Genomic DNA, 26,072 nt, shown 5'->3' on the forward strand with positions numbered 1-26,072 from the left:
CAGGGAACTGGGTCCCTCCATACAATCTCTGCCTAAGGGCAGGATGGATAGTTATTGTTGCCAATTTAGAGAGTTCATGTCCATTATCTGTTACACTCTCAGCATAGTAACCAAGCTGGTACACTCTCCCATGGCCTTTGCCTGAAATGTTGGACTAAGTCCATTAATTCAGTGGCCATATATGGGCAGGCCATCACATGGAAGTGTGTTTCGGCAGGGGGCCATTGATCAGGAGGCACCCCTGCTGGTCAATCTTGGACCTTTTTTATTTTTTGCGTTATAATAGGATGAACTTGTAATGAGTCCGTCCTAGGAGGCTCTTCTAAATCGGCCTTAGTAACTTCATTCTCAACCAGATCTGTTGTTTCAGGTACCTGGTTGTCATTTATTGAGATGCAATAAATTTAAAGGGTTTGGAGAAAAAAAAAATAAGATGTTTTTTTCCCTGTTAACAGACTAAGTTCATAAGTTCATGTTCCAGCTGTTCAATTAGAGCTTTTAATAATTGATTCTCATGCTCAATAGTATTTGACCTGATTTCTGCCTGATTTAAGGCAGTTAATAGAGGCCACACCACTGTGGATGCAGCCAATTGTCTTTCTTTAGTGGTCAACACATCCTTATGTAGGCCTTGAAAATATTCAGCTAGGCGGAATGGAGAGATATTGTCTGCCACTCGTAATGGGCCCCATTGCTCAATGATAGTGGCAGTTTGAAAATAGGGGGACCCCATAAACCCTGGAATTTGTCCAGGGAGCATCTTCCCTAAGGGGGTAACTTTCTCCCCCTTGATCCAATTGTATATATTCCACAGGAAAGACATCATGGCCACAACCACAGGCTCCTGCCTGGCTCACCAAATATAAAGTGTAATAATACAAAGATGGTAACAAAGATGATAACAGATATACAAAAGGCGGATATACAAAAGGTTATATGAAAAAAAACTCACCAATATGGATGCCTTTGCTGAGAAATGCTGAGGCAATCTCCACCTGGGAGTAATCTCCAAGAGATGCTGCCATAGTGGTGGTCAGCCCTTAAATAAGGTCTAGAGGAGGTGGAGTCAAGCTCCACCCCTTCCAGGAGCACAGCTGAATTACTCTCACCTGTGCTCCCACAGCTGATGCAACACTTGCCTCAGCTGATTAATCAGAGGTTCAGGCTGTGATTACCAATTTCCCATACAAGTCATAATTAAAAATAATGATGGATGGTTTTACCTCTGGTGATTTTCTTTTTCCCATCATATTTTCATAGTATTAGATTCTGAATTTTTAAAAATGTTTTTTTTTTTTAAAACTTCAGCAGAGAACTTAATGTGTTCTAAAGCTTCACAGCTTTAGATTTTACAGAGTACTTAGAGTGTGCCTGGGTGGTTCACCTTTATCAACACCCACACGTGTGTTCTGTTTCATAAAAAGTCAATGAGTGGGGAAAAAATATGAGTGAATTCATAGTATCTTACCTTGCTTTCTGTGTGTATTATAACTTGGAATAAGGCACCCTCAGTGCTGGATGCTGGCTTAAAAGATCTGAAATAAGGGGATGATAATGTAAAAACAATTTGTGTGCCGTATGTGTTTGAAAGGTAGTTTGGTTATTAATACTGTAGAATGTATGTATACTTCTGAATGAATTGTTTTGTTTGTTGTTTGAATACGTTAGGAGGGCTTTCTTAGAACATGTTAAAATTAGTTGGAAAAATAAAGTTTCTCTTTCTCATTTGCAGGCAAAGAACTCGGAAGCCTTTGAAAATCATGGAACCAGAACTGTAAGTAATTGCATTTTATTTATTCATTTTTCCTTTACTTGGTCTGGTTTATTTACTTATTGAACTTTCTGTGGTTCATTTTTATTACATCCTCACAAGTATTTGCAAGCCTTTTCAGAGCATGCACTTTGGTTTCTACACTGGGTGAAATTGTCTTTGATTAGGTTCCCTAGCTATGTAGTATCATGCCCACCTTCTCATTCATCCCCGTTTTATCCAGGTACAGTGAAATGAATTCTGTGTTCCTTATGTTGAAGTCAAGTACTGGAGAATTAAAGAGAAATACTAAAATCTTTGTATACTAATTGCATTCAAAGGACTTAAGATATTATAGACTGTTTTTTTTTTGTTTGTTTGTTTTCCTTTTTTTAATTTAAAGAATAGAGTAATTTTTTGTATTGTCAGTTTTGCCTTAATTGTTCAGGTTTCTTAAAAAACAAATGGAATGTTGCTTCCCAGCTCTTTGTTATTATTGCTGCTGTAGCGTTAATTGTACAAGTGGTAGTAAATGCATTTAGTGAAGCACAATATAACTTGATCTAAGTGATGTAGAAATTTCTGCAAATGGGAAGTTTTCAGCATTTCAATACTGATAGCACTTATACTTTTATCACAGGCTCTGAAATAAGTAAAACAAGGAAATAAGAGAAGAATTTTTTGGGATCCTTTGCCATTTCATTTTATTAGAGATGTCAAGTCTCTTTGATTCTGAAATAAGTCATGGTAGATACCTGTAGTTAACTCTATGGTGCAGGTATTTGATTCACCACTGTAGAGGTGAAATTGATATTTAAAAAGAAGCAGAATGAAGGACCTGAAAGTGTGGTATTCACCAATTCATTATTACATTCAGGAACAGCTCTCTATTGCAGTAAATGAACATCTGTATCATACCATAGTTGTGTGTACTTTGCATTTTGCTTTCTAATGTTGTCTGTAGTTCAGTATTGAAGGCTTCTCCTTTAGGCAGGAGGCTTTCACAAAGGTTTCTTTATGAGTGCTATAGTTTGTTTTCTTGGGGTGGCAGTGTTTTTTCTACAACTCAGGCCATCTCTTTACTTGCATCATTGATATTATCCACAGATTTCCAGTGAACTTATTGTGAGGGAGAGAAAAACTCCATTGCTTTCATCCACCAGCGTGGTTACTGGAAGAGTGTTTCTAGCATCAACCCCTATTGCTTTGCATGAAAGCTGTGTAAGCATCAATATAGAGAGTTTTGCTTGAATTCTATACAGTGTCAGAACTAACATTTTATTGCATTTTAATCTGAACATATTAAAACCAAATAAATGAGGCTTCCTGTTTTAAGAAGTGCCAGAAGTGTTTTTGTCTCTTTCTTTCCAAGAATTAAGTGCATCAGTACATGTAGTTATCTCTTACTTAGTAAGGGGCTAAATTTGGGATGAAAGTTTGATTCAGTTTATATCTTTAACTGGGTCAAACAGAAACTCAAAAGATCTTCTTCTGAAGTCTTCCTTTTCCCTCCACATTATTTTCTTTCCACTGTGGACATCACTGTTCTTTTTACAGAGTGAGGAAATAAAGTGTAAACATAGCGGAATTTTGGGTTAGGTGTTACTAAGTCACGCCGTACAGGACTTGTACAGAGCTCTTCCTTAATGCATTTGGTGTGAATGAATGTAGATATTTTTATATCCTACTGCATCTTCTGTGCTTAGTTTAATTGCCATTGGATAGTATTTAGAATACCAGCTGGCTCAGGTCTAGCTTTCCATCCATCAATACCCCCCATTTATTTTATCTTTTTTGGCAGGGCTGTTCTCAATCCTTTCATCCCCCCCAGCATGTATTCATAATGGGGGTTGCCTCAATCCAGGTGCAAGATCTTGCTCTTGGATTTGTTGAACCTTGTGAGATGCTTCTGAGCCCTTTGGTCAAACCTGTTTTAATCTCTCTGGATGGCATCCTATCCCTCAGATGTGAGGGTGTACTTAATCCCATTGTTGTTGTCAGTGATGAAGATATTAAAGAGCACCAGTCCCAGTACTGACCCCTGAGAGACATCACTGTTGATCTCTTTCTGAGAATTGAGTCTTTTCCCACCATTCTTTAGGCACAATCTCTCAGCCTGTTCCTCATCCACTGAACATTCCACCTGTCAAATCAACATCTTTTCAATTTGGAGAGAAGGGTATTGTGAGGGTCTGTGTCAGAGGCATTACCAAAGTCCAGATAAATGATAGTAGTGGCTCTTCCCTTGTCCTGTGACGCAGTTTTGATGAAGCCATGCTTGTTGTCTCCTATCACCTCCCTGTCTTTCATGTGCCTTAGTGTAGCTTCCAGAAGGACATGATCCATGATCTTCCCTAGCACAGAGGAATATGCCTGTGAAAACTCAAGTCATGCTATTACTAAGGTTCATGTGGGAGAAAATTGTGGCACTCTTAATGCGTAGTTGTTGCTACTGAACAAAATGGACCACAGAAATGACACACTAAATTCTCACAAAGCAAAATCATTTATTCTCTTTCTTCTGCTCACACTTACAGTGCTGTTACTGGAATAAATTCAGTGTATTTTTCAGTAGCATAATAGCAGCTTAATGGGTTTATACAGAAATACAAGCTCCAGTTTCTCAGAAATTCATTGAATGTCTGTTCTGACCATAGTGCAGAATTACCATGGAAAGCACAAAAGACTTTAACTGTGTTAGACAACCAGTACTTTTCTGACAGCAGTGACTCCATGTATGTTCCGCATGAAGAGCTAGACATGAGCTGGTCATAACCACAGTGCTTACAATTGTGGTTAAAACGTAAGAAAATGATACTCTCTTGTCCTATCGTTGTTATAATTTCCCACAGTAGAATCATAATAAAGGTGGGGAAAAAGACAGTAAAATTGACATAAACACAGCAAGAAAGTTACTGTATTGACCTTTCTCCTTTATTTGTTCCAGAATTCCAGCAGTGTTTTGAAGAACTCTTTCAGTTGTGACAAAGGATCACAGTAGGTATTTCTTTAATATTTGGTGTGGTAATGTCACGTATTGCTGACATGTTTTAGGTTTTGTTATTTGTAGTTTAGATTTTTAAGAACAGTCTTCTGCAAGACATATTCTGCTGTGCAAAGAACATTTATACAGTCCTCTGAGAAAAGAACTGGGCATACTTGAAGATCTTACTTTTGCCTTATCATAGAATCATTAAGATTGGAAAGACCACTAATATGTTTTAGGCCAACCATCAAGCCATGCCTGTAATTACTCTAGACCATGACTCTCAGTGTGACATCTACTCTTTTTGAACACCTCCAGAGATGGTGATTCCACCACCTCCTTGGGCAGCCCTTTCCTCAGCACTCTTTCTGAGAATAAATTTCTCCTAATATCCAACCACCCCAGGTGCAATGTAAGTCCATTCTCTCTTGATCTGTCGCTACTTACTTGGTAAAAGAGGCTGATCCCTACTTTGCTACAGCATCCTTTCATATACTTGCAGAGAAGGATAAGATATTCCTAAGCCTCCTTTTCTCCAGACTAAAAAATTCCAATTCCCTCAGCCTCTCTTCATAAGACTTGTGTTTCAGACCCTTAACCAGCTTTGTTGCCCTTCTCTGGAGGTGCTCCAGAGCCTTAGTATCTTTCTTATAGTGAGGAGCCCAAAACCAAACAAAATGCTGAAGGGGTGGCCTCACTAGTTTCAAGTACAGGGGCATGATCATCTCCGTAGTCCTTTTGACTACACTATTTCCAATACAAGCCAGGATACCATTAGCCTTCTTGGCCACCTTGTCACGTTACTGGCTCACATTCAGCTGGCTGTCAACTAGGACCCCCTGACCCATTTTTACCCCCCAGTTGACCTGATCTGCTGATAAATGATGGAAAGTGGCTTAGCAGTCACCTCTTCCAGCTCCATCAGTACCTTTGGGTGAATTCTGTCTGGCCCTGTGAATATGTGGCAGTCCACTCGGAGAAGCAGCTCACTGTTTCCTCCTAGGCTGTGGGTATACTCTGCTCTTTATCCTAGTGTTCCCGCTCTAGGGTCTGAGTACCCTGAGGATAAGTGGTCTAACTGTTAAAGGCAGAAGTAAAGAAGGCATTGAGAACCACACTTTTGTCTGTCCCCAGTGACAGTGTTCCTTGCTGTGTCCAGTGGACATAGGAGATTCTCCTTGGCTCCCCTCTTGCTGTTGATGTATTTGTAAAAACATTTTTTTCTTGTCTTTTAACAGTGGTGGCCAGATTAAGTTCATGCTAGGCTTTTACTTTTCTAATTCTCCCATTGCATATCCTAGTGACATCCTTATACTCTTCCCAGGTTGCCTGACTCTTCTTCCAAAGATCATAAAATCTTTTTTGTTTTTTTTCCACCAAGTCTCAGCAAAAGCTCCCTGTTCTACCAGGCTGGTCTTCTTCCCCACCAGCTCATCTTGTGGCACCTGGGGATAGCCTGTTCCAGTACACAATGTTCAGCCACCCCTTTGCCTTTCAGGACTGACTCCCAAGAGATTCTCCTATCCAGTGTTCTAAATATTTAGAAGTCTAGTCTCCAGAATTCACAGAATCACAGAATCACCTGGGTTGGAAGGGACCTCAAGGATCATGTAGTTCCAACCCCCCTGCCTGGCAGGGCCACCAAACACACACATTTACTAGATCAGGTTGCCCAGAGCCCTGTCCAACCTGGTCTTGAACACCTCCAAGGACGGGGCATCCACAACCTCCCTGGGCAGCCTGTTCCAGGACCTAACCACTCTCTTAGTAAAGAACTTCCCCCTAACGTCCAACCTAAATTCCAGGGTTGCATTTTTTCTGACCCTCATTTTATAGTTGCTATACCCAAAACAGCTTCCAGCCACCGCGTCTCCAACCATTCCTTATCTGTAGACAGCAGATCTGTAGACAGACAGCTGTAGACAGCATTCCTTATCTGTAGACAGCAGAGGGCTTCCCCTAGTAGGCTCTCTTACCATCTGTATCAGGAAGTTCTCTTTGGAACTTCCTAGATTGCTTCCTCTCTTCTGTATTGTATTTCCAACAGATGTTGAGCAAATTGAACTTCCTCACAAGAACCAGAACTACTGATGCTGTGACTTCTGCAAGCTGCCCATAGAATACTGTCTCTTCATCCTGGTTGAGAGGTCTATAACAGACTCCTACTAGGATGTCAGACTGGTCATTCTGAGTGTCAGCTTCTTTGGCCTTTCTCCTCACCCATAATGACTCTATGTTATAATTTCCAGTATTGAGCTATATAGAATCTAAATGCTCTCTGTCATGGAGAGCTACCCCACTGCCCCTCTTTCCTTCTCTTAAAGAGCTTATAGCCCTCCATTGCAGCACCCCAGTCCTGAGAATGATCCCACCATGATTCAGTGATGGCAATTAAGTCATAGTTCTCCTGATGTACCATGGCTTTGAACTCCTCTTGTTCATTGCCCATGCAGTGTCCATTAGTGTAGATGAACTTCATCTGGGCTATTGGTCTCATCCCTGGCTCTGGACTGCAGCTCTTAAACTCAGCAGATCTGTTTTTATTCCCTTCCTCATTCAAACCTAACTTATGATTGTCATCTTCTGATTATTCCATTAAGAAGGATCAGGTAAGGTCCTGGAGAACTAGCAGATTAACTAACCTGTGAGATTAATTGCATTATAATAGTGTGTGTTACAGTTTGGGGACTAGTTTTAGATCCATCTAGTGTTACTCAAAGCAGATTTCAAGATGGTGTCTGTCTGCAGTTTTTCATAGACAACCAATAAATCTACCAGTCCACAAAGCATTTGCATAATTCTATACAAGGAGAGATATGTGTAGTCATGTTCACATATTATGAGCTTTTTGTTTTTTTTTAACTCCTAGTTTTTTTGCTCTAGTATTTATTAAAATTACTTGCATTATTCTTTCTGCTTTTCTACATTATTGTTTGCAGAGGTTTTTTTCATTATAGTTTTCATGTGAAGAACTTTGGTATTTGGCTACTTCATTTACATACTGAAGAGTTTGAGCTTTATGATGTTCAATAAATTTTTATTTTTAGTGTAACCTTTAAAAACATCAGATACTGACTGTATGAGTCCAGGTTGCAGTTTGTTCTTATTAATATACTGTTTGTTCTCTGCTGCTTTGTTCTGAACTGCCTCATTTAATTTCTTCACAGAAAGTGCCAAAGTGCATACTTTGATCACATTATGGAGGAGGGCTATGAACTTGATCTCACTTACATCACAGAACGTATCATTGCTGTATCCTTCCCTGCTGAGTGTTCTGAGGAAACTTACCTCCATAATCTACAGGATGTAACACGAATGCTTAAATCCAAACATGGGAATAATTACCTGGTATGTGTATCAGTCTTCTGTGCTGCATCTTCCTCTGTCTTGCAGGAAGACCACTTGTAGTCACTTACCTAAAATGCCGTTGGTTCGCCTTTAGAGTTTTGTAAGCCAGAACTGAATTTTTGGTAATATTTTAAGCTGTTAGGTAAGACAGATACTAAGAACACCTTTCTGCTGTCACTGCAATCCCTTGCAGTCACTGTTTTTGTAGCAGATAATAAAATGCTGTACAATAATTGCACTGACTGTTTTTGTTGCCCAAAGCATACATTTAAAAGATCCATATACTGCAATGTGGAATGCATTCCTTTTTCTTTTTTCTTTTTTTTTTTTTTTTTTTAGCAATCAGCTAAATGTGAATACTCAGCTTAGGCATCTCACCGTCACCAGTGATTGTGTTTGGGCTATCTCTGCTTGTGTGTGTTGTGAAACTGTAACAAAACAAATAAGGGTTGCTGTATTTGTGTTCTGTCCAGCTCTTTCTCATTAACTTGATTTTTTTTCCTGCTATTTCTTTTTCTGTAGGAAATTAGGTTGTGCACAAATCTCAAAGGAGCTCTGTGTGCAGAGTATTCTTTTTGATGATGATCCAAGCTTACTTTCATATACTGTTTTCTGCCTAACACATCTAAAACCTAAAATACGTATATTATTCTTGCTTGTATTTTGTTTACTTTTTTTCTCCTATTAATTGTATTGTAATCATAGCATGTAAGTTATTAGAATAAATTCACAGCTTTTGTAGCATAAACCGATTGTAAAAAGAAATCTGCAGTGTGATTCCACCTACTAATTTAGATATACTGTCTCTTGCTCAGGAACAGGGGTGACATAGATGCATTGTGAGCTAACTATTGTCCTGAAGATACACCTGGAATAGTTACACCTGTTAGTATTACAAGATTTTTGTATGTGTACTGTAAGTCATTTTTTTAGGATAAGAAGATGCCTCTTCTCTAAGTCAGACTGCAATATGTGTATTTGTATAATCTATAATTTATTAAAAATATGTTCTTATTATAGCCAGTACTTTGGCATTCTGCTAGATCAGTCAAAAGAAAGTTTGATCAAGTAGGTTTTTGCAAATTCTCAAAATAGCCAATCAAATTATAGCCAGGTTGTAGAGCTGCAGAGCTAAGTTTTGAACTATACCTGTTCATTTAGTCTATTCATTTACTTCTGTTAACTGACTCTAAATGTTAATTTGGTTCAGTAAAGTAGTAAGCAAGTCTGAAGTCCTACAACTGCCATTTCAGTATTAATCATCTGTTTCAAGTAATCATTTACTATGTAAATTCTGAATTCTTAATGGTTGATATTTTCACTTTTCCTTCTCAACAGGTGTTAAACCTTTCTGAAAAGAGGTATGACCTTACCAAGCTTAACCCAAAGGTATTGATTCTTTTTGCACCTCTTCTTCTGTAGTGTCAAATATAATTTGAATGGCCTAACAAGTCTTAAGGCTCTTCAAGACTTGCTGCAGAGTAAGATAACTTTCGAGTGTTGTACCTGTTCAGTCTGTGCTTTTCAAAGATATTTCTGTTTTCTTAGACTTCACACACTGGACCTGAAACCTGTTGTGGCTACTGAAAAAATTTACTGCGTGAAATAAAATTTACTCCATGCATGCTTTTCTTGTGTACTTGCAGGACATCAGTAACTAATATTCTGTAGTGTACTGTCTAATGGCTGAAGCTAGTGAACTGAATTCAAATACAAACTTTTATATTGTCATTTTGTAGCTGCTTCTTTGTACAGTAGAGACACGGGAACAAGACCTATTGACATCAGTCTTCTGTTTTTCCTTATACTTTCCCCTTTTAGGTGTTCTGTGTGCTCCTATTCTTAGCACAACAGCATAGTAGTACTATTTGATAGAGCAGATTCTCCACCACGATAAAGTGCATATTTTTATCAGGGATGGACAAGAGCCTGCATGCTGGTCTTGTGAATGTCTGCGTGACCATTTGGAATGTGGCTTGTCTTTCATGTCTCTGTCACCACTGCTGAAACACATCACCCACTGTCTCACTCTGCTAACATCCACTGTTTGGTCTTCATAAATGTTCTGCAAGCATCAGTGATTGTCAGTAGGTGCCATTTTTTCTGCACTGAGGAATTCAATTGTTTACTAGTTTATGAAACTGCCCCTCTGCTATCTTCTGTCTCACGACAACAAACTGTAATAGAGTATGGTGTAGGGAGCCCGCTTTGGCAGGGGGGTTGGACTTGATGATCTCTAGAGGTCCCTTCCAACCCCTACAATTCTGTGATTCTGTGATTGTTGGGAAGGTTCAGTCTCTGCTGCCATACTATCACCTCCGATGTGTTAGACCAACATAATAAAATAGAAGGCAGTACTTTTGGAGAAGCCATTGTATTTGTTGTAAGAAATGAATTAAGGTTGCTCTTCAGCAGCTATTATAATTCATGAGTCGGACAGATGTATTCTCATTGCAGTAGACTTAATTTGGAGAAGTATATTGAAAAGGCTCTTATTCTTGAACTTCTGAGTACTTAATTCATCACAAGGGATTTAAGATGTTCATGATTAGTGTTTCTGTTAGTGTTCAGTAATATCACTGTTAAAAATATGCATATAGTACACTCTTGCCATCAGGCAATGGCCAAAGAGATGGAGGGGAATGGAAGCAGGTTTCTACTCAAGCATCATGTGAATCCCCTCCCTGCCTATTCATCCACCTTATCCAGAGGTGCCCCTTTGCAGTAGGTATGAGGCTGTAAAATTTGGTGGACAGGCAAGCAATGATGTAAATGAAGGACCATCAAGATCGGATGAGTCATCTAGAACTTTGCCCTATATCATGTCTGCTTATCTCAAGAAAAAGAAGGGTTGTTGTCCTGGGTAACTCCCTTCTGAAGGGAGCAGGGATCACCAACTGGACTCATGCCATAGAGCAGTCTACTGCCTCACTGGGGCTTGGGCCTGGATAAGAGACATTAGTAGAAAACTCACTAGCCCAGTGTGGCCCTAAGATTATTTTTCATTATTGTTTTTTTGATGTTGGCAGCGATGAAGTATCAAGAAGTTCAAGGGCTATTGAAGAGACTTCAGGGCCTTAGCATAATTACTTAAAGGATCAGGGACACAGGCAGTGTATTTTCCTCTATCCTTTCAGTTGAAGGAAGTAGTAATGAAAGGAACGGGCAGATCTGTTTGATCAGTACTTGGCTTCAAGTCTGGTCATTGGCAGAACTTCAGGTTTGTGGGTCATGGAATAATATGTACAGCACCAAGTCTCCTGACACCTGATGGGGTGCACTTCTCTTAATGTGAGGACTGTAGAGGAGTTAGCAGGGCTTATTGAAAGAACTTCGAAATAGATTTGAAGGGAGAACGGGATAAAAGCAGGCTTACTAGTGGTAAGCTATTGTATGGCACACCAAAATTTGAGGGCAAGATCCCTCTGTCTGCTTCATGAGCTGTTAGGTACATTGAAACACTTTTGAAATGTTTCTACATCAGTGTCTGCAGATGAGGAGCAAGCAGGAGAAGCTAGAAGTCTTGGCTCAGTTCTAGAGCTACTACATGCTTAGTATAAGTGAAACTTGGTGGAAAGAGTCCTGTGACTGGTGTGTCAGTTTTGAGCACAATATAAGAAAATACATAGAGCATCTGAAGGAGGGACTTGGAAGATGGTGAAGTGTCTGGAGGCCAAGGCATATGGGGAGCAGCTGAAGTCATATGATTTCTTCAGCTTAGAGAAGAGGAGGCTGAGTGGTGACCTCTTGGTTTCCTACAACTTTCTCACAAGGGGAATGGAGGAGCAGGCACTGATCTCTTCTCTCTGGTGACCAGTGAGAGGACAGAGGGAATGGCATAAAGTTGTATCAGCGTGGGTCAAGGTTGGATATTAGAAAAATATCCAGAGTGTTCAGGCCTGGAACAAACTCCCCAGTGCAGAGGTCAAGGCACCAAACCTGACAGAATTCAAGAAGCTTTTGGATAATGCTCTCAGAAGTGTGGCTTGGATTTTGTGTGATCCTGTGTGGTGCCAAGAGTTGGACTCCATGATCCGTGTGAGTCCCTTCCATCTCCGAATATTCTATGATAATCTTTTGAAGAAATGGTATTATATGGCGACTGAGTTTGAATAGGAAAATTGAATGAATCAAACCTCTTGCATATAAAGAAAAGAAATTATAAACAAAATAAAAACAATTTTAAAATATTTGACCAGGTCAATGAATATTCCACGTTGTGATCTTGACCTTATGAGTATTTTGCTATTTAAAATTAGCTTGGTTTCTAATTGAAAATTCTTAAAGAAATAAAGACCTTCAGAAATGTTTTGATATATCAGTGGTTGATGGGTTTTGGGAAGAGTATTTCTTTTTACAAATGTACTAGTTTTCTAAACAAAGTGAAAAACCAATAACAAAAACAGTGGCCTGTTCTTCCCCTTAACAGACCTGTTAACATATTTACTTACACCATTCAAGTGTAACATGTGAAATAATTCTCTGCAGATTATGGATGTGGGGTGGCCTGATCTCCATGCACCACCTCTTGATAAGGTGTGCACCATCTGCAAGGCTATGGAATCATGGCTGAACAGTGATCCTCAACATGTGGTGGTGATCCATTGCAAAGTAAGTGAGTTTTGTGTCCTCACTGACTATCAGTTTGCATTTATTTTTGAAAAGATTGCCCTTTACTCATTTTAAAATAAAAAATAGAGATTGCTTTGTTTACAGTGTTGGAAACTGCCAAATCTTCAGTTGAATAAGTAGGCTTAAATCCAGTAGACTTGAATGTTTTTTATCTCTGCTTTTTTATAACTGCTGTTCTAGCCTCTATTCGAGTATAGCATTCAATTATGTTAGTTTGCTTCTTCAAAGGACAACACTTCTTTGTAAGTTTACATAAGAGTCTTGAGTTTCTCCAGCTCAGAGGAAAATTCTTCAGAAGCATTTTAAATTCTGTGACATTTATGACATTTTGTTGCTGTGCAAGCATGGGCAATGTATCATGGGCTTAACTTCAGTCAGTTGGATCTACGTTGGAGATTATCATAGGTTAAGTACTCAAACTGCTTTTGGTATGCTAAAGTGGGTGTTCAGGTCTAGCACAACAGGGTACTGTTTTCTGGACTGCACCTTTTGTCTATATTGGAAAAATGTGGCCCACTGTGTCGAATATATAGCACATATCTGTATCTCATAGATCATCACTTCAGTGTATGTAGTATGTTTGTAGGAAATTAGTACATTAAGTACCTCTTGGGCTGAGAGATTCTAACTGTCTTCGTAATTGCATTGTCTGACAGTAAAGCTTGGTATTGTGCAGTGCTGCTGCTTCTCCTTGCTCACATGAGAAAAATAAAGAAAAGCCTTAATTAGAAACAAACTAGTTCTGAACAGTGACTTCAGAACCGAGTTAGCAACTGTGCTGCTGACACTTGAGGTAAATCTGTCTATGTCTTACTGGCAGATGTTATGTTAAACAAAATGAGGGTGACATGGGACCAAAACTCTGCACATTGAGTTGTAAAGTTTCTAGTCGTGTTACTTGCAGGTAGAATCGAGGCACTAGAGAGTTCTTACTAGCTGGAGGACTACAGACAGGAATATGGCATATATATAGGACAAAAGAAAAGGGACAATTTATTTGCAAATTGGTGTAGTTGATTCATGCCTCTTGGTAATGACTTAAAAGTTTTCGGACACAAAAATAGATACAACTAACCTGTGTCAGCAGACGGTCTCAAAATCTTTTGAATTTATCAAGATTTACCACTTGGTAAATTGTATTGAATTTAGATCATATAAAGACTTTAATAAGATCTAGATTATTTATTTATTTATGATACCTCATAGAAAAATAAGCAGCAGTTGTTAGTCTGCTATAGGTGCTGTCATTAACACCTTTCAAAGAACATATGAATTGCATGAGCAAAAAGTTCATGAATTTTCTGTCATAAATTTCTGTTTGATATGGGTCAAGTAAAATAATTATCTGCATTATAGATTAAATAAATATCTTTCCTGATGCAGGGAGGAAGAGGAAGGATTGGCGTAGTCATATCATCGTATATGCATTTCACCAGTGTTTCTACAAGGTCAGTTATGGATAATGGAAAGAAAGAAATATATATTGTGCATTCTATGAAAACGGAAAACGCAAGAAAAAGATGTTTTATACTTGTTGTAGCAGTTCCCTGCTTAAGGTTTGTTATCATGGCTCCTTAGCAATCTTGGATCATGTCTTGAAACAACAGATTTTTCTTGTGGTCCTGTTTTCCAAGAGGAGGATGGACTGGGTGAAGACTTGAGGTCTGTTCTAATCAGAGAGTCTGTTATTTTTGCAAAAAAAGTTAGCTAGGTGATCTTTCAAGATGAATGAAGAAATATGCAAGAAACTCCTTCTGTGTAGTTACTATCTTTATGCATCCATTTACTATGTCCATTTACCATATCTCTCTTGAAGCAGTGAGAAACTATTCCTAAAATTCTGGAGGAAAGTAGTTAATAGAATGTGGAACAAATATTTTAATAGGAAATTTCCAGGTGTCAATCAAAGTGCAAGTTGCAGTTGAAAACAATCTGAAATTTATCTTCACTTGATTTAAACAATGTGTCCGATTGCTTGGTTTCCATGTTTTTTCTTTTAGAGTGCTCAAATTGTGAACTGACAAATTACAGTTTATGTCAATTAAGATTCAATTTTGTACATGCTGCCATTTGGATGAAGTATTTTGTTTTTTTGTTTTTGCTTTTTAATCATCATAGTATCATAGTCTCATAGTCTCGTGCGGGTTGGAAGGGACCTTAGAGATCATCGAGTCCAACCCCCGGGATTCGAGCCTCTGTGTAGCAGAGCAGCACTTCTACCACTTGTGCCACAGGGGGGATTCGAACTCCGGGCCCCAGTGTTGCAAGGCGGCATTCCTACCACTGCGCCACTGGTGCAGTCAAACTGTTTTTCCTTAATGTTGTTTTTGCTTTATATATAGAAATGTTATATGTGTATGTATTTATACACACATGCATATATATGTGATTATAGTTAAGTCAGATGCTGTTCTGAATTCACACCAACCTGTCAGTAATGAATTTCAGTACTGCAGTGGATGAAGTTCTGGATCACTATAGGCTAATAGCAAATTACTTTAGTAAGCCTTGTTAACAGGTAAAAGTAGGTTAAGAAATCAAGTGCATTGTATGTGCACCATTATATGCTAAGGAAATAAGAATGCAAGTAACTCTGAAATTAATGCCTCCTATTTATTTCCATGAAAACTACAAAAAAATACAAAGAACACAACAACACTATCTGATAGAGCACATTTGCAGCTACAGACCACTGTTTTTAACAACCACCACCATAAGTTATTCATTTTCACCAGCAATAAAAAGGATCCTGCTTTTTTTTTTTTTCCCCCTTGGAACTCATTTAATTTGAATAAGACACAGAATTTCACATTTTAAGATGCCAGAGTTTTTTTCAAAATGAATTTTTTTTTCAAAATACCCTGGTGCTAATTATCACTGTCAGCTGTATCTGTTAGGAGGCACATGGTTTCGATATAACAGGATGAACATAGCATGTTACTTGAGATATGTGATTAATAGCATTTGTACTGATTTTTGGCATCTTTGTTTGTGGTGTTTTGTTTTTATTTTTCTGTATCCTCTTGCATTCATCTGCATCGATTCTGAAGGCCCCCATCAGAGCCATTTCTATTCTGTGCAGAGAATGGAAGAAAGTGTGTCTTTTTCTGAATATGTGTGTTCCTTAAGTGTACATTTGAAGAGTTTATATACAGTTATCTGCTGGAAAGCATTTATTCTTGAAAGATAAATATTTTTATTTAAAACATTCATGGCGTTGGTGGCTCAGAGCAGAAGAAACAAAGACTGAATGAATTGTTTGAGTGCTTGAATGTCCCTCTAGCCTGGCATATCTTGAACCTTATATACTGTATTCCAGTCAGAGCTAGGTAATGCTTTTCATCTCCATAGTGTTGCTGCTGCTTTTTAAAAAAGGGAGTGTGTATTTCTTGCATAACTCACCCATTGAACGTTGTAGAAGCGATGGCTACTATCCTTTTTCTTGTTTCTGATAAATTTTATTGCATTGTGTTATAATGGAAATATGCAGCTTAAATAATTGAGTATGGGAGAAGATACTTGGACTCAGGAAGAAACTTATCCGAAGGGGTGGAATAAGAAGGTGTCAGTAAGAAACAAAAAATACGGTCTGACCTGTAAGTGCTAGGGTTTCTGGTTAGATACTTATTTATTTTCTTCTTCCTTCATTTCCATTTTCCCCCTCCAACTACCTTGCCATATTCTAAGCAGTAACCTGCTTCATTTCCAAAATGGAATAACATGGTATCTGTGCTTCTGTTTTGACAGTGCTGATCAGGCTCTAGACAGATTTGCTATGAAGAAGTTCTTTGATGATAAAGTTTCAGCTTTAATGCAGCCATCCCAGAAAAGGTATTTAGCTTATTTTTAATTCATACCAATAAGAAATGCCACTGTTATATTCTGCCCCTATACTTTAATCCCTTCTTTGCTGTATGGAGGTTATTTCAAAAAGGCCCTCTAGTAATTTCTGAACTCTTAGTACTTTTATCTTGTACTTATCTTGATTGATGAAATTGCACCCTCAATTCTTGCATATAGCTTGAGGTAGATGTGACCTTTTTTACCACACAGCATGTTTTCTTGCTGTATTGTTTGTTAGTGCAAAGAAGGTATCACTGTTCGTTTCTTACTGGCTTCAAGATAAAATATATTTTTATGTAGTATAAATGAGGTATAAGGAGTATTCACTGATTAATGTGCAATAAGGATTTTTTATTACCACTTGCTTGTAGAATCTGTAGATTATCCAACTGTTCCATGCTATTAAGTTTTTGTCAAAACATGCATTATATATTCTGTCTATCTGGATGTCGTACCTGTTCAGTCCATGTGCACAAATGAGATTGTGTTAGGATTCAAATGAAGTAGTTTGGGAAGTGAATAGTTCTGAGGTTGGCTGGATACCTGCTTTTGACATTCAGTAATCAAGGATTCAGTACCAAAAGAGACTGATAACCATTAGACAAGTAACTGAGATACAGCTAAATCTTCCAGAAATGTAAAAGTTCACCTATATTTGATTAAATTATTACTGTTTAAGTTTGGTTTTAGTCAGCAATGCTGTGCTACTTATAAACACTCCTGCCCTATGCGTGTTTCTAAATAAAAATAGCAGCAATACAATGATTTTCACATTGCACTGGTAATTTTCCTCTGGTACTGAATGAGATTACTTTCTAGTGTAAAGGTGTTATTTGCCTACATTAGTCTTTCTGCTAACATTTTTGATGAGGACATTTTTTACTTCTGTTTTAATGAGGAAGTGTGCCTCAGTGTAAATAGAGCGGGGTCCATTTTGTGCTGTTGCAAAAGGCAATTCAGACCTTATGTTGTGAATAAAAATGCATACCAAAATGACATTTCACAATTGCTTCTAGTTACTTTCATACTTAAAGTAGTGCTGTAAATAACTAAAATGAAGAGTTTTAGCAGTAGCAGTAAAACAGCTATGTATTTATTAATTTTATAAATTAAAAGGGTTTTTTATTCTGTCTTGTGAAGTTCACTCTTTTGGAGTTATAAGTAATGTAATTTCAGTATCCATGGGTAGAATTATTAGCATAAAGAATATATTTCCCTGATATGATTGCATTTCTGCTATTAGCTAATAAAGATAAATTTTGTATTTTTAGATACGTGCAGTTTCTAAGTGGCCTTCTATCTGGATCAGTGAAAATGAATACAGCTTCACTTTTCCTGCACTATGTTATCCTTCATGGCATCCCAAGCTTTGATGCTGGGGGAGGTAAATGAAGTATCTTTTCATATCCCTGTGTAGGTTTAAAGCCTTCTGTTCATTCTAAAACTTCTGAAAAATCATGCATAAAACTTATAGTAACAGGAAATCATAGAATGGCTTGGGTTGGAAGGGACCTTAAAGGTCATCTAGTTCCAACTCCCCTGCTGTGGGCAGGGCTGCCTACCACTAGATCAGGCTGCCCACCACTACATCAGGCTGCCCAGGGTCCCATCCAACCTGGCTGTGAACACATCCAGGGTGGGAGCATCCACAGCATCTCTGGGCAACCTGTTCCAATGCCTCCCCACCCTCTGAAAAAAATGTCCTCCTAATATCTAATCCAAGTTTCCTCTCCTTTAGTTTTAAAAAAAATCACCTTGTTCTATCACTGTCAGGCCATATAAAAAGATAGTGACTTGATGCTTGATATCAGTCTAAAACTTCCCAGTAAATGAACCAGAAGAGAAATACTGAGTAAAGAAGCGATGCCTGCTTTCTGAGCAGTTGTGTTCCCAGTTCCTGTAGAAGAGCTGATCGTGTTTTATGGTCAAGTTTCCTTCTTCTTTAGGAAATAAATATAATTATAATTTTCTTTCTTCTCACCAAAATCCTATAAAATCATCGTCTTCCCAGTTCAGAGCTAGTCTCAAGACCAGGAAGAAGCCACTTTTTCTTAAAATATAACCATGCACTTTTTAAAGAAAAAGCCAATTATGCTTTCAAAGATGTATTCACAGTTCACATTTTGTCACCTTGCATCCTACTTTACTCAGTGTGGATATACATGAAATTTCCTAGTCTTAAGATTCAGATTAAAAATTAGCATTGTTGACTTCTTCACAGCTTGTCGGCCTTTTCTGAAGTTATACCAAGCTACCCAACCCGTGTATACATCTGGAATATAGTAAGTCTTAGTCATTTTCCTTTACTATTGAATATGTTTTAACTCCTATAATTACAGAATTCCATAATTCTTTGTTTTTGTTTGCCTTTTTTTTTTATCTCCTTTAAGTAGTGTAGAGTCAGAAAATCAAAACCGAATCTGCATTGCTATACAGCCAGCCCAGCTGTTGAAAGGAGATGTTATGGTAAGTTAATCATACTGAATGAAAGTGTTGTGCCATTGAGATTATTGTCTATCTTCTGTTTTGCAATTTAGTAATAAATAAATACACAAATTGAACTGTTGCAAAAACAGTGACACAGAATGATGGAATGGGTTGGGTTGAAAGAAACCCTTAATCATTTCAGTTTCAACTCCCTCGCTATAGACAGGGATACCTCCCATTAGAACAAGCTGTAGTCCCATCCAGAATGGCCTGGAATGCCTCCAGAGTGGGGAAATCCACAGCCTCTCTGGGCAGCCTGTTTCAGTATCTCACCACCCTCACAGTAAGGAATTTCTACCTGATATCTAGTCTAAATCTACTCTCTTCCAGCTTGAAGCCATTTGTCCTCATCCTGTCTCTACATGCCCTAAGGAGAAGTCCCTCTCCAGCTTTCCTGTAGGCCTCGTTCAGATACTTGAAGGCCACTATATGGTCCCCCCAGAGCCTTCTCCAGGCAAAAGAGCGCCAACTCTCTCATCCTGTCCCTAAAGGGGAAGAACTCCAGAAAGACTATTCATCCACTAAAGTTGAAATAGGAAGTTTTAAAACTATCACTCATAGTTTCCTTTTGCTAAACTAATATATTGGTTCTTAAACCAATGAACTAACCCCTATTTCTAAACAAACCAACCTATATAATTGTGGGGGAGTCTGGGGCTCTTTGTCCTCAGACTGTGGATTCAGTGTGGGTTGCGCATGAGTCCATCTGTCTATCTCTGTTTCTGCCTCCTTGTTAGTACACAGCCCTTTGACTGTCTCCTGCATCTCAGTCACCTGTCTCAGGAGGTACTTCACCATGGCACAACTTAGGCAAGTTTGCCACTCACCTCTGCTCCAGGAGCAAGGTCCAGGCACTTCCTGCTGACCAGGGTCTGCACATCTTCTTCTTCCTTTACAGCTGTATCTGGGTGGAAGCACTGGTAATGTCCAGGGTAGGTGGTGCAGCTTTTAGAGCTGCAGTTTTAGCTTGGCATTGAGTGCTCACTGTTCTGCCTCAAGGGTTAGTTGGAATGAGTGCTACTTGCTTTTGCAGCTGGCTGAACCTCAGTTGCCTTATGTATGATCTACTACCCTGGCTGCTGCAGCATGCTATGGGTGACATCCACAGTTTGCCTGCCTTGTGCTTTGTAGGCAGAGATACATTGCTCTCCTCCTTGAGGCTTCTTCTAGGGGTGTGGGTGTAGTCTTTGCAATGTCTATGGCTTGTCAGCCTCTCTTGTGAGAACTGCCCATAGCTATAGGGTTGCTCTGCTTTCTTGGTGTTTCCCTGGCAAAAGAAACATCCTTGTATCCTGAGAGTGGTTGCTCTGGTATTGGCCAAACTGGCTCCAAAGCAGCTGCTCTCAATGAATGATACACTACAGAGTAGGTGAAATACTAAAAAATGGGCTAATAATTTAGTCATCGCCCTTGATTTTTACATGATTGAAATTTCCTGTAAAGCTAAGACTGGTATGTTTTAAGGAACCACAAGAATTTATCTCAGCATTTCCATTTTGTAGTACCAAATGCAGTAATGTTTCTAGTGCTATCTATATAAAAATTGTCCTGGGAAATATTTGTAACTCAATGTTAGATTATCCTTGTCCTGCATCTGACAGGCAAGATCCACAATCATAAAACTAGATGCTGTTTCCTGTGTGCAAAGAATAACTATCATTGAATTTCAGCAGTGTCATTTTATATCTCTTTGCTTTCTTTGTTGCTTGTAATTCACAGTTATACGTGAGGTAAGTAATGAAATACAGTTGCTGTGCCTTTCAGTTAAACTAAGAAGGCAGGGGATCAAGTAGAATGAGTTAGGAGAGGGTGAGACTATATTGTGAAGAATGACTATTCCTGATATATATATTTGTAGTAGGTTTCAGGATGACTTTTTATACGATGTTCTTTTTTTTTTAGTGAGAAATGTTAGACTTGATTGTTTCCTGTTTTCCTATTCCCTTTCCTTTTTCCTTCTTTTCCCCTAAGTTTTGAAATAATCTATTTTATTTTCTTCCCCCTTCTTTCCTTTACTCTTTCTTCTCCTCCCCATTCAATTTAGTACATCTTCCTGTATTCTTGCACAACAAAATTTTAAACATCTTGTTACAAATTTATATTCTGGAGGTCTGGGACAATTTCAGATTCAAGATTTGTTATGCTTATCATAGGGATTGTTGATGCCTACACAAACAGTATGTGTAAAGTGTTTAAAAGGAAAAATGAGCATGCAGTTTTTTCACTAATGCTTTTTTGAAACAGATCTACTTCGTTAATCCCGAACTATTACTGAATGTAATTCTGAAAACACCAGCATCTTATTTGGCATGGTATTATTTCCCAAACAAAGGTTTCCATTCAATTATGCATGTTTATTGGCAATGATTAAGCAAAACCATTAGGGACCTCAGGAAAAAAAAATAAATATAGGCTGCCCTGCCTCCAATTCCAAAAGATTTATCTAATTGAACAGCACTGCTTTGAAATAATTGGTTTGAGAGGCTTCCTTGTCTTAGGTTTAGAGGATTCATTAACTCATTGATGATACAGCAAAGCCATAGCTGTTGAAAAGCTGTGCTGGTATCTGTAAATGCACGTCATTATTTCTCAGCATTTTTCACTAGCCTGTATTATTTTTTTAATAGGACTTCAAAAGAGTCAAAGTTCCAAGCTAGACATCAACCCTTAGCTCTTTGAATGCAACAGCATAGCCGCACTGTCTTCCTTACAGTCACTAGTTTGACCTAAATTTCTAAACAAGCGCTCTAACCAAACTTCAAATGCTTTTTGAAATAAAGAACATGCAAATCATCTTCAGTCATCATACTTTCTCAAAACTGAAAGCTGCATCTTGAGTGTTTCTTATAATCATCGTAAGGGTGCCTGATTAGATTAGAATCACTGGCAGCTTACTTCTGTTTCTGTATAAACTTAAGTGAATTTCTAGATAGACTAAGTGTTTTGAAACAGGCTTAAATTGCTAAGATGATGTTCACGCTTGAAAATGTTTCTACCTATCAGGTCTTTATGCATTGCTTTTCCTGTTTCTTTCACAAGTTTGGTTAGAATGAGAACTTTTGGAGAAGTTATTTTTGAGGTGAATGACTAATCTCTTAACTGAAAGGTGCAGGAAGGAGCCAAGTTTAAGCACTTTTGCAGGATGGCCTGTAGGGCTGCTGCTGAAGAGACAAATAGCTATCTCCACATGAATAATATGAAAAGAGTGTTCTGTTGAGTCAAACAGATTTTTGGAAACTGTTACCTTTATTTTCCTTCTCATGAAAAGCATGATGCTTCAGACTCAGAGGAGGGCTGGTAGTTCATTCAAGGCAATAGCTGAACCCATGCATGATTTTTACAGACGTATTTTGACTGCTGCTTACTTTGTAGTTGCTGACAGATACACCTGGTATCTGCTCTAGAATGTATCACATTTTGCATGCACCATGTCAGTTCTGGTGAACTGATAGAATTTGAGGCATCAGAGAGTAAGTGTAACAAAGGACAGAAAGCAAAAGCTTACATTAGAATTAAAAATCCCATAGTGTGAATAATTTCGTAGCTGTGTTTTCATTTCAAACCCCTACATCTTTCTTGTATTACTCCAGTCCCCTTCAGTTTGAATAACTTTGAATACTTTGAATAACTGTTTGTTCCTTAGTTATTTATTATCTGCTTTCCAGAATACAATTTTTTTTTCTTTCTTTCTTTTTTTTTTTTCCTCAGTCTGGATTAGAAAAAGATTGTTTTTATGTCACTTCATTATTTTTTGTTTTCAATACTTTTTGGTAACATCCTTAATTATAAAACACTGAGATCCCTTTCAGTCCAGTGACTGATGTAACCAAAATGTTGATTCTTGTACTCCTGTAAAAATGCTTAGTGATCTAGTATGGCAGTTGGCTAAGAAGAGGTAAGTAAAATACCAATAGGCCTGATCTGAAGTAGGATTGTGTTAAAGGGTAGTGTTATTTGGTTCACTTTTAGCCACTCAGATTCTTATAAGATGTGATTTTTCAGAGTTTTGGCTTTTTCTAGCCCAGGTATCAAGACTACTATAAGCTTTCAACAATAACATTAAAAAAGATCCTATCATCACTAGAGTAGGTTTAAAAGAACGTCCTAGTATAGATGTAATCAGCTTGTATGACTTCTGAGAAGGCTTCTATAAAGCCTGTGCATTCTTTAGTTATTTTGAAATGGTTGTACTGTAATTTAGTTTTATGCTAATTTGGTGGGTGCCATGAAGATATATGGATATGAGTTAGTATTCCAACATAGTAATAGCCAATGTTGTGATTCTGAATCATTATCTACTGATTGGTGACTGATAGTGATATAGTAATGTTTTGTTATATATCCAGAACGATCTTGTCTTGGGCCTGTGTAATTTTAAAGTATTGAATAAAGCATACCCTGCTTGTTGCAAGATCAGTGGTATCTATTGTTTGAGATCTAAGGCATACACACAAATTGGATCTAATTATTAAAAATTCTATAATAACATGTTTCTTTCTCTTTCTAGCTGAAATGCTATCATAAAAAATACCGATCAGCTACTCGTGATGTGATATTTCGCCTTCAGTTTCATACTGGAGCTATTCAAGGATATGGGTTGGTGTTTGGTAAAGAGGACTTAGACAGTGCCAATAAAGGTACTTGCCTTCTGTGATTGCTTGGATAAGTATGTGGAAGAAGTGCATATGTGTGTCTGTGCACTTCAAGATCTGTTTTTGATATTCTTTTTTTCCTATACCTTTATTTAGGGGGAGGGACATTACTTTGTTTCAGTTTAACTCGTAGCACTGTAAAGCAGTCAAAACCCCAATGAGAACGGAAGTTCTTTGTGTTCGTTAAGCTGTCAAAATAATTCCTTAACTTAAACTCTTGCATGTTTTTAATAACAACAAACATGTTTAAAACAGTGAGTCCATTAGACACCATTGCAGTATTAATAAGCAATTGTGTTTTTTGTGAAGAGAACAGTCAGAAAGTCTGACGCTGATTTTGTGACCTGGCGAGTTTGAATGTGGTGCTCTTAGTTTATGCTTCTGAGTGAAGAAAAGTTTTTTGAAATATTTGAAAATGTTTCAAGTAAGTTTTTGTATTTTCCAAAAGATTAGTTTGATTTTGTTTTATATGAAGGGTTGCAACTTTGCTACCCTATGTTACTAACAAGCTAAAACCAAATATGTTTTCCTGCCACATGTGCTTATAAGAAAGCTTTATGGACAAGTATAGTAATTTTGTAAATATACAGAACTATTTCAGTTTTATCCTGAGAATATATTCCTTTAACAGACACAGACACCCGCATCTTTTTAAGGGGAAGTTTGGGAACTGTTCATCTTTTCTGTTGTTGACTATTCTTAGAAGTAAAGAAAGCTACAGCTGACACATAGTCTTTCCTGGAGAAGGTAGGGAAAAGAATGTGCATGTGGCTTTTTTAGAAGCAAATCACTAGATTTCAAGTAAGAAGGGAAGTGTGACAAGGGTATGTGTATTAGTAGCCACGGAGAATTCTGATCTGGAAATTTGGAATAGCTTGTTGAAGTATTAACCTTTATTTTCAGATGACCGTTTCCCTGATAATGGCAAAGTGGAGTTAGTGTTTTCAGGATCTCCAGAGAAAATTCAAGGTGAGTATGTAAAAGGAAAAAAATCTTGGAAATAAACTGCGTTGAAAAATATACTTATAGAACACCCAAAATTACTTTTTCCTCTCTTGTAGAAGGTCTGAAATCCAACTTTAATATTGAAATATATAATATATTGATTGGTTTAAATGTGAATAATTTAATGGAGACACTACATAGGAGTCAACAGACATAGTTTTAAGAGTCTACCAGCAGTTGTTAATGACCAGTAGAAAATATTTCTTATGTCTGTATAAATCATGACTGGTATATATAGCTTGGCACAGCATATATGACAGCAGTGGTCCTTCCTATAACCTTTTTGGATGTTATAACTGATTGTATTTGTTGAAGTGGTGAAGTTTTGACTCTCTTGATTTAGCATAAGGAAAGGTAGTTATAGTTTTGTTGGAGGTATTCTTTATATCTCCAGAATATATTCTATTTTAATAGGTTTAAGATCATAGGTAATGACTGCCTGCAACAAGAATTTAAGATTATGCTTAATATTACAGATTATTTGTTCTAATGGATCTGTTTTTACACATTTTGTGATGTCCCAGAAAGTACAGACTCTGAATTAAAACTGAACTGAAAGTATTAAAACTGGAAGTGTTCTGAACTGTTTGTTTCATACTTAATCTTGTGAACTGCATGTTTTCATTTTTTTTTTTCTTCATTATTTTGGTCTCTTAAAAACTTGTGGTAGAAGCCAGTAAGAAGTTATATTCTGTCCAGCTGAACATGAAGATGTTAGCTTTTTGGAAAGCTATTTAAGAAAAATGTCTTTATAAATAAACTTACATAGCCTGAGCTGAACATTTTTGGATGGTAAATGCTTCAAGAATGACCAGTTGACATGTTTGAAAAAGTATCAAGATTTTTTCAATTCTCCTTTGAGGGCAAATCAGATCAGTGTTTTTTAGCAGCCTCCAAGTTGATGTAAAATAATTGGAAATCTGTTTTTAATTGCTGTCTAGGGGGTGAAGTGTCTAGGATGAAGAGTTCACCTTGAAATGTTTGTTTATAATTTCTGCAAATGCCTGTTTCACATTTGAAAATATCTGTATGTCTAAATGCAAGATATCTCTGGTCCATCTCCTGCTGTATCCTGGGTCATCTGTGAAATCAGGAGAGATTGCTGTGGGATTTGTCCGGCCAAGTATTGAAAGCCTCCAAGGACAGAGACTTCACGGCCTCTGTGCAGATTGTTCCAATGTCTGTCTGCCCTCAGAGTGAAATTATTTTTTATTATAAAGATAAAGGAACTCTAAACTTCCCTGGATTCAATTTATGTCTGTTCCTTCTTATCCTCTCACCTTGCATCCACCTGGCTCTGTTTCCTCAGTAGCGTTTGGGTGCTGCTGTTAGGTCACCCCAAAATCATCTTATCCCCAGGCTGAAGTAG

At 37.8% G+C, this 26,072-nt stretch overlaps 1 protein-coding gene across 10 annotated transcripts in view; it reads left to right on the forward strand.

Annotated features, from left to right (window-relative positions):
- TNS3 (tensin 3) overlaps positions 1–26,072 on the forward strand; it is a 180,556-nt gene that overhangs the window by 91,149 nt on the left and 63,335 nt on the right. For 6 of the 10 annotated variants that reach the window (XM_015854824.2, XM_015854826.2, XM_032442540.1 and 3 more), the window contains 12 exons: positions 1,733–1,774; positions 4,698–4,747; positions 7,904–8,084; positions 9,423–9,473; positions 12,573–12,695; positions 14,100–14,164; positions 16,464–16,547; positions 17,831–17,943; positions 18,781–18,841; positions 18,950–19,025; positions 23,554–23,683; positions 24,602–24,667. In XM_015854824.2, the coding sequence (XP_015710310.1) occupies positions 1,733–1,774; positions 4,698–4,747; positions 7,904–8,084; positions 9,423–9,473; positions 12,573–12,695; positions 14,100–14,164; positions 16,464–16,547; positions 17,831–17,943; positions 18,781–18,841; positions 18,950–19,025; positions 23,554–23,683; positions 24,602–24,667 (1,042 nt within the window). The remainder of the gene's footprint in view (positions 1–1,732; positions 1,775–4,697; positions 4,748–7,903; positions 8,085–9,422; positions 9,474–12,572; positions 12,696–14,099; positions 14,165–16,463; positions 16,548–17,830; positions 17,944–18,780; positions 18,842–18,949; positions 19,026–23,553; positions 23,684–24,601; positions 24,668–26,072) is intronic. The other 4 variants (XM_015854828.2, XM_015854827.1, XM_015854829.1 and 1 more) reach the window with 2 other exon arrangements.

Source organism: Coturnix japonica, chromosome 2 (assembly GCF_001577835.2).
Source record: "Coturnix japonica isolate 7356 chromosome 2, Coturnix japonica 2.1, whole genome shotgun sequence".
NCBI classification, from domain to species: Eukaryota; Metazoa; Chordata; class Aves; order Galliformes; family Phasianidae; genus Coturnix; species Coturnix japonica.